At 38.5% G+C, this 8,866-nt stretch overlaps 1 protein-coding gene across 7 annotated transcripts in view; it reads right to left on the minus strand.

Annotated features, from left to right (window-relative positions):
• The window catches only part of stat3 (signal transducer and activator of transcription 3 (acute-phase response factor)), a 93,064-nt gene that overhangs the window by 16,409 nt on the left and 67,789 nt on the right, over positions 1-8,866 (minus strand). For all 7 annotated transcript variants that reach the window (XM_087977821.1, XM_087977825.1, XM_087977824.1 and 4 more), the window contains 7 exons: positions 8,490-8,582; positions 4,692-4,773; positions 4,459-4,553; positions 4,179-4,330; positions 3,870-4,028; positions 3,171-3,263; positions 2,288-2,347 (listed from right to left, as the gene is read on the minus strand). In XM_087977821.1, the coding sequence (XP_087833947.1) occupies positions 2,288-2,347; positions 3,171-3,263; positions 3,870-4,028; positions 4,179-4,330; positions 4,459-4,553; positions 4,692-4,773; positions 8,490-8,582 (734 nt within the window). The remainder of the gene's footprint in view (positions 1-2,287; positions 2,348-3,170; positions 3,264-3,869; positions 4,029-4,178; positions 4,331-4,458; positions 4,554-4,691; positions 4,774-8,489; positions 8,583-8,866) is intronic.

Consider the following 8,866-nt stretch of genomic DNA (forward strand, 5'->3'; position numbering starts at 1 on the left):
CTGATTTACTACATTTTTGCAGTTTTATTACATTCTACATTTACTGATTGTGTTTTTTTTTTAAACATTGAAACAACTAGGAAATAGCTACAATAATAAGTTGGAGTTTTGAAGTTGAAAATAGCAAGTTGCATTCATGATTCTACTGGTCATACATTGAAAAGTTACACTAAATCACCCCTTTCAAAACAGTTCTGTGAAATATTTGCAAATGGTATCAGCAGAGTAAATGCATCAAGTGACTGGGTTCACGCTTCAGATTGTGAAACTCACCTGGACTTGATGTGTTTTGTGTCCACAGTTTTTGCTTGATGTACTATTGCATAACATTCTTGAGCAGCACAAAATGCTCATTAGAAAAGGATAGTGAATATATTTTGATGAAACTCAAGCTTCAAAATGCAGCCGGACTGCTTGAGCAGCACAACAGCTATTCAACACTTGATGATGTGAGACATAGAAACAGTAGGCCATTCAGCCCTTTAGGTATGCTCTGCCATTCAATTAGATCACACTTAATCTATATTTTGACTCTCTTTACCAACCTTTCCCAAATTCTGATATATCCATCTTGAAAATATGATTGGAATCAGTATCCAGAGCCTTATGTTGGAATTTTGCAGATTTCTACCATCATCGTGTGAGAAAAATTGAGACTGAATATTATTCCAGATTGGTGAAGTTCTTATTTTCAAATCATTTCTCTCTTGCTTTGGATTCCCTCAAAGAAAATGGTTACTCAGCATTTACCCTATCAAAACCCTCTAATATTTTTAATCATATTAATTAGGTCATCCTTCAACCATTTAAACAAGACTAAACAAGCCAGGTTATCCTCATAAATTAATCTTTAAATCTTTTAACGTATACTGTACCCAAGATTAATACATCCTTCCTTAGTGCCTTATCCAGAAGGGCTCTGACCAAGGCACTGGGAAATATAGCTTACTCGCCATTGTATTCCAATCCCACTGAGACAAAGGCAGACATTCTGTTTGCCCTTTTAGGGTCAATGTTTTAAATGTCCCAGGAGACAACTGAACTATCTAGTCCACTTTGTTTTAACAATATCTCTTTCAACTTAAAAATGATTATAGTCATTCTACGTGGTGCTTGTGCAGGGGATATAAATCGCCACTGAAACTTTATTGCTGGAACAGCACAGCAGGTCAGGCAGCATCTAGGGAACAGAAGATTCGACGTTTCGGGCACATGCCCTTCTTCAGGAATGAGTCATTCCTGAAGAAGGGCATGTGCCCGAAACGTCGAATCTTCTGTTCCCTAGATGCTGCCTGACCTGCTGTGCTGTTCCAGCAATAAAGTTTCAGCTTTGATCTCCAGCGTCTGCAGACCTCACTTTCTCCATATAAATCGCCAGGCTCAGCACATCCTATGTTAATAAGCAGACCTTTCTTTATTAGGAAAGTCCAACTCCTTCTCATGGAGAGACAACCTAAAGGTATTATTTGTCCTAAGAAGTTCCAAGGCATCCTGATGGAGAGGGCGCAGAAAAGGTTATGATGATGTTACCAGGACTGGAGGGTTTGAGTTATAGAGAGAGGCTGAATAGGCTGGAACCTTTTTTTGACTGGAGAGAAAAAGGTTGCGGGTGATCTTATAGAGGTTTATAAAATCATGAGGAGCACAGTTAAAGTGAACAGCAAAGGTCTTTTCCCTAGGGCAAGGGAGTTCAAAACTTGATAGCATAGGCATATCTTTAAGGTGAGAGGAGAAAGATTTAAAAGGGACCTGAGGTGCAACCTTTTCACACAGAGGGTGGTTCGTACATGAAATAATCTGCCACAGGAAGAGGTAGATGGAGGTACAGTTATAATATTTAAAACACATTTGGAAAGGTACATTAACAGGAAAGGTTCTAAAGGATTATGCTAAATGCAAATAAATGGGTCTAGTTTAATTTGGGAAACTTGCTCAGCATGAATGAGTTGGACAGAGGTTCCGTTTCCATGCTGTATGACTTTATGTATAAAACAGGACCAACACATCAGGTTCACTGCTATATCTGTCACTATATGACAGACTTGGGGTAGCACTTGAAAGAAATTGTGAATTACTATAAAAGGCCAATACACAATAGTTACACAAAGGTCTATTAAAAAAAAAAGCACAAAACAAATATACAACCATTGGCAAAAATTATGAGTATCGAGAGGCATTTAATTAAATGGTGATGGAGGTTAATTGTTAGATGAGGCAATAATACACTGGCAAATAAAATACTGACATACAAACACACTTGGTGGTATATAAGTTCCTTTTCACTCACTTATCAATGGCAACCTTGATTTTAAGCTGGTAATTCAACTCTGGAAATTTAACGAGTAACCTGTGAACACAAAGTGTGTCTTAGATTTAATAAGCAAGTTACGAGAGAGTGAAACATAATGAAGTAAAAGATAACAGTGAACATGTACATAAGTAAGCTTCAGAAACTAAACAACAGGTGCACAGCAGCTTTTTAGGTAAATAGCATAAGTGCATATTGTTAAACACCAGTAAACTATTTATTGTTGTAGCAATGTCTGCATGGAACGGAAATTATCTTACTGCAGGACTGAATTAAGAAAGGTTTATTAAGTTTTTATTCACAAAATAAACATGAGAGTGTCATTCAGCAACCTTTGCTTCAATACAAAGTTGTTTTAGAGTCACAGTAAGGTAGTTTTTCACAACAGAAGTTTGCACTAAGACAGGATTTTAATTACTTGGTTCACCCTAGATCCAGACAACTCCAGCCTGATGCGAATCAGCTTTTTACTTTTAACAATGCAGCACTCACTCAGTACTGCAATGAAGTATTAATTTAGATAAAATCCTATAGTACTGTAATAGAGATTAAACTCTATTTTCAAAAATGAGATTGAGTCAAGGTGACATTGAAGTGCAGGGCATGGAGCCTAGTGAAATCCCTCGACATTCATTGAAAATTTAATTTGGTATTGGAAGTAAATACATAAAGCCACTTAAAATATTTTAATTCATAGCAATGACTACTTTAAATATTGCTGACTATAATTGATCAGTATTTGTTTCTCTCTCATATCAGTTCTGATATCCAACATCCAGATGAGTAACCACTGCAGAATTCTGTAAGCTTTTGCTATCGAGTACTATTATGACAAGTTCTCAATAAGTATTTCTCTACCTACCTCACTTTTGTTGTAAACTGCACACCTGTTTTGATCACTAAAGGACGGTCTGGATGCATTGGCATACATGGCTGCCTCTCCACGACAAAAGCACTGAGAAGAAAATCAGGTTAAATAAATCCAAAACTCTACAAGAATAGTTGACTGAGTGTCAATTAAATGTATTTGATTGGAGTCCAGTCAGATTGGGTTAGTGTATTTTATAAAAGTAGAATTCCAGCTTAGCTTATATAATAGTTAATCATTATTCCCCATTCCCAAATAAATCTTCATTTTCAGAGATTGTTAGCAGCAGCAAATAGCAGCCAATAAAAGTGGGGAAAAAATGCTGAATTGGTAAAACATGATCCATCATGTTGTCTGATGGATCAACGTGATCCAGGTTTATATTCATCAAGATAAATAAGGTTAAGGTTGTTTTTTTCTGACAATTTTAGAGCAATGAGTTTTGGCTTTCTCAACTCAGCTTCTAGTGAATATGTGCCCATGGTACAAAACAAACATGGTGTTCAGCATGCAGTTAGGACATTGGGGATTGGTGATCAGCTCAGATCAATTCTCTTGTTGCATACACAAATATTAAACTGATTAAAATAAAATGATGCACCCCTCAAGCTTAGAATAGAATAGCACTTTAATAGAACGCAAAAAGCTGCAGAAGATCAGAAGAAAAGAGAACCATCCACTTGATTGAAGTACCTTTTAATTAAGCTCCGAAATAATTCAACAATCCTCTCCTCCAGAACAGGTCTGTGGTGAACAATAGGATCGCCTTTGTAAGAAACCTTTTGTTGTAGTTCTTCCAGTTTCTTAATCTGCTGACGTGTTTGTAGCTGAGACTCAGCTAAAGATGTAATCCTGATATTGGGCAGAATAACACGTACATTGCACAATGTGAAAACTTCATTTGTCATCAGCGTCTGACAAAACATCTCAAATATATACACTTATTCACAGAAATGGCTATATTAAAAACAAAAAGATTCTGTTCTCAGATATATTCCTTACCAGTTTTCAAGACGGTCAAGGCAGATGTTTGGTGGACCTCCTATGCATGCGACCTGTTGCCGCCTTTTCCAGTCAGCCAGTTCTTCATCTGTCAAGGTCTTCTGCACAAACTCCATTGTAGACAGTAGGGCAGCTAAGTCAGTTACTATTTGCTGTTATAGAGGAAGATTTAATAGCAAGAACAAATGTTAAACTGAACAGAGAAACAGCAAGTTTGAGCTATGATCAGCTAAAGAGAAAGATCCTTGAAAATTAACCGTAATTTTTTAAATAACTGTACCCTCCGCATCTGATCCAAAGCCGTTAACATCTGTTCCAGTTGTGCCATCTTCTGCCTTGTCGCTGCTTGTGAATTCCCATTCAAATCTTGCACATCTGTAAACATTTAGAACAGCAATATGTTTTCAAGATTGTGAGGATCCAACAACTTCAAATAATTAAATTCCTGACACAAACCCATGACTAATTTATATAATACCAGATCCTTTTAAACCAGTTATCAGAGTAACCCACCTCCTTGGCTTTTCAGGGTCTTATAGTTGAAATCAAAATCATCCTGTAGGTTTTCCAGTACTTTAATTTTGTGTTCAAGGTCCTGTAAAACAAATACACTTAGGCCCTTAGTTACACACCTCATTTTAATAATAAAATATGTAATTTTAATTCAAAAGTAGAATACTGAAGATGCCAAAAGTCTGAAATGAATATGGAAAATGCTGTCAGTACTCAGTAGGTAGTAACTGCATCTGTCGAAAGAAACAAAGTTAGTGGGATGAACTTGTCCACATTTTAGTTAAGTGTCAATTTTGAGACATTTCATGGAGGGTCCCCTCTGAGCCCTGATGACTTTTCTGAAGAAATTCTCTGCTGATCCACTTATTAATTATTCAAGATCCACAGCACCATACTCATGCAATCTTGCACTCAGCAGAGGTTTGTCAGTGTCAGGTCCTTGTGATGTGCATGCAATGGCCATCATTTTTAAACCCTAGCAGCATATCATTTCCAACTCTCCATTCAGGAACTGCCCTTAATGTCCTATGGGTGCAATTCCAAATGGCATAGTTGAAAAAGAGGTAAATTGGCAACCTTCTTCACAGGTAGGGGCGTGGCAGTCCTGGTGGAGTGTTGTGGAGAGGAAGGCTATTCGTCTTCCCCAGGACTGACGCAGCAGAACATACTGGCAGTCTAGTCTGAAATAGCCACTCAGATGAGCGTGGTGTTCATGGTTCAGAGGAACACTCAGCAAAATATAAAGAGGTTTACAAACATTCTGTGCACTGCATGGTCAGGGATCACTCATCCTCTCTCCAATGCCTCACTCTCACTTCACCATCGCACCCACATCCGAAAGGCTCATGGCTACCAATCTCACTATTGCACGCACAATCTTTCCTCAATGGCTCTTACTATTCCCACTTCCCCAAAGTACCAAAGATTTCCTGCACTATATAGTTCCTACTCACTCACTCAGAACATCTCACCAGTTTTCTTCACTGAAGACTGGCCAGCACCCCGCCCCGAACGGACTAAGGATAATGTAGACTTTAAAATGTGGCTGCTTGACTGAAGCACGTGCAATAGTGAGATTGGTAACCATGCCGTGTGAGCTGCTGCCATGTGTTGTAAATATGACATTGATGTAACATGGTCCCATATGCTGTGCCTGCCCCTCTTCATTGTCCGTGATGAGCTATGTGGCTTTTTATCTGCACTAAAAAGATGCTGTCAGGCTGTAAGTGCAAAGTGTGTGAGCACGAGGAAAGCAAGCTAAAAGCCCTGACATGCACCCTGCTCCAATGCAGGAGACAGATGCTTATTCCCACAGCCCAGCAGCAGTTCTCGAACATAACTGAAGTGCAGTAGCAAAGTGAACAGTATCAGAGTTAGTCCGACATGTGCTAAAATGACATTGATGCTTTGCCAATGATGTCTTCTGCCAATGAAGGATGCAGATAGGCGATAGTGAAATGTTAATGTATGCAAATGAGGCCCTTGCCATCTAATTATTCAGTGGTCGAAACTTTGCAGAAAATTATTAATTTTTTTATAAAACAAGATCAGATTTTTCACATCTAAAAGACTAAAATTGGGCCCTTGAAGACAGAAACAGGGGGATATATTACGGGGAACAAATAAATGGCAGAAGAATTGAATTGGTACTTCAGATCTGTGTTCACTGGGGAAGACACAAGCAATCGCCCTGAGGTAACAGTGGCTGAAGGACCTGAACTGAAGGGAATTTATATTTGCCAGGAATTGGTGTTGGAGAGACTGTTAGGTCTGAAGGTTGATAAGTCCCCAGGGCCTGATGGTCTACATCCCAGGGTACTGAAGGAGGTGGCTCGAGAAATCATGGATGCACTGGTGATTATTTTCCAGAGTTCGATAGATTCAGGATCAGTTCCTGCGGATTGAAGGGTGGCTAATGTTGTACCACTTTTTAAGAAAGGTGGGAGAGAGAAAGCAGGAAATTATAGACCAGTTAGTCTGACCTCAGTAGTGGGAAAGATGCTGGAGTCTATTATAAATGATGAAACTACGGCACATCTGGATTGTAGTAACAGGATAGGTCAGAGTCAGCATGGATTTATGAAGGGGAAATCATGCTTGACTAATCTTCTGGAATTTTTTGAGGATGTAATTCTGAAGATGGATGAGGGAGATCCAGTAGTTGTAGTGTACCTGGACTTTCAGAAAGCTTTGATAAAGTCCCACATAGGAGGCTAGTGAGCAAAATTAGGGCACATGGTATTGGGGGAAAAGTACTAATTTGGACTGAAAGTTGGTTGGCTGATAGGAAACAAAGAGTAGTGATAAACGGCTCCATTTACCGTACCAGAGGACACAGCTTAAAAATACGGGGTAGACCATTTAGGACAGAGATGAGGAGAAACTTCTTCACTCAGAGTGGTGGCTGTGTGGAATGCTCTGCCTCAGAGGGCAGTGGAGGCTCAGTCTCTGGATTCATTTAAGAAAGAGCTCTCAAGAATAGTGGAATCAAGGATTATGGAGATAAGGCAGGAACAGGATACTGATTAAGGATGATCAGCCATGATCATATTGAATGGTGGTGCAGGCTTGAAGGACAGAAGGCCTACTCCTGCACCTATTGTCTATTATCCGCACCACGCCCACCTCCCTCCCCACCCCCCCAGCTGTCTGCCCTTTGCCCAATTTGTTCAGATGCTGGGAAGATTCTGCCCACTGTTTCACGTCTGTAACCTATCTTCGCAAAACAAGAAAAGTCAGATGCAATAGGTTTTTGAGCCTGGAGTAGGTTGGACAAGGACAACATGAAAGTTAAAAGAAAAATGAATAATAGTAGATAATTCTTTTGTCATTTTAAACCATATGGCCTCTGGATAGTTCAGATTAAATTTACACTAACATAACTCCAAATTGAAGATCATTGTTCAAACAGGCAGTTGGAATGTGCTTCATATTGTTTTGCATTTTAAAGAAGAAGCTAACACTAAAATGAGCATTTGTGCTTCAACTAAAAATCAATTTAAAGATTGCAAGCCTCAATTTCAGTTGTAAACAGTGGAGCATCAACAATTTAGAGCAGATTGGAGGGGCTGAACAGCCTCTTTCAGTTCCTATGTTCCTAGCATTAGCTCCGGATTTGTACAGAACAAAGCTGTTATGATATTTTCCTTTTTTTTTAAATGTTCTGTTTTTTACTTAATACTAAGAAGGACTGTAATGTTTGACTTTTAACTTTGTTCCTTTATTTTTCTACTTTGTACCTAACATGGCACCAGGAATAGCAAGATTGTACACTTTTCACTGTACTCCTGCATCCCTGTACTTGAGTATGCTTTCAAACTCTAATTTCAATATACACAGAATTATTTCCAAGTAATCCATAAAGCGTCTTCTTCCCTTGAGCAATAATTTACTACATATATGTTTCAAATCCTCAGATTTTAGAAACACCAGATTTTAATCCATCCAAAAAGAATTAAAAATTGCAACTGACAATGATTTTCATTAATAGCACTGACTGAGTAAATTTGTCAAAACAATATAAATTGGTTAAAAATTTTATGTTGAACAAGGTCTGATATGCACAACCATTTCTTTTTGTTTGACTATCACTCATCTTTCTAGGCCTTGCACTTTTTAGAAGGAATTTAATTTGGGATTGTGTTTGGCATGGACGGCTGGACTGAAGGGTCTTTTTCCATACTGTATGACTCCATATGACTCCAATTTTCAGTTTATTTGTTAGTATAAAACTATGACTTCCTTTTTACTACTGTAACTAAAAAATGTAGGTTTTTTCTCAGCAATTCATAGACTCACCTGTACTCTCTTCCGTACATCCTGCAGATTGTGTTCGAGAATCTGCTGTTTTTCAGTTACCACCGAGCTGTGATGTGGTGATTGTCCAGCTTGCTGGAAAGACATTTTAAATAGATTAAACATAAGCTACAGTACATATGGTTAATGTCCAACATGCATTTCAGCAGTGGACTAACATGAAAATAAGAAGGCATATCTACTGCTTAATTGTAATGGTTTATTAAAATTAGCAGCAAAAAGAATTTGGAGAGGCACAAGGCACTTATTTTGCTTGTTTAAAAATGTTCTCAGTTTCATCCTCCCACCCAACTCTGGAAGAAGTGTGACATTCCATAACCCCACAGAGAAAGGCCACACTCTGATCCCCATACTCCAAT

Source organism: Chiloscyllium plagiosum, unplaced genomic scaffold (assembly GCF_037043375.1).
Source record: "Chiloscyllium plagiosum isolate Xiang-an unplaced genomic scaffold, Cpla_swu_hap1 HiC_scaffold_32, whole genome shotgun sequence".
NCBI classification, from domain to species: domain Eukaryota; kingdom Metazoa; phylum Chordata; class Chondrichthyes; order Orectolobiformes; family Hemiscylliidae; genus Chiloscyllium; species Chiloscyllium plagiosum.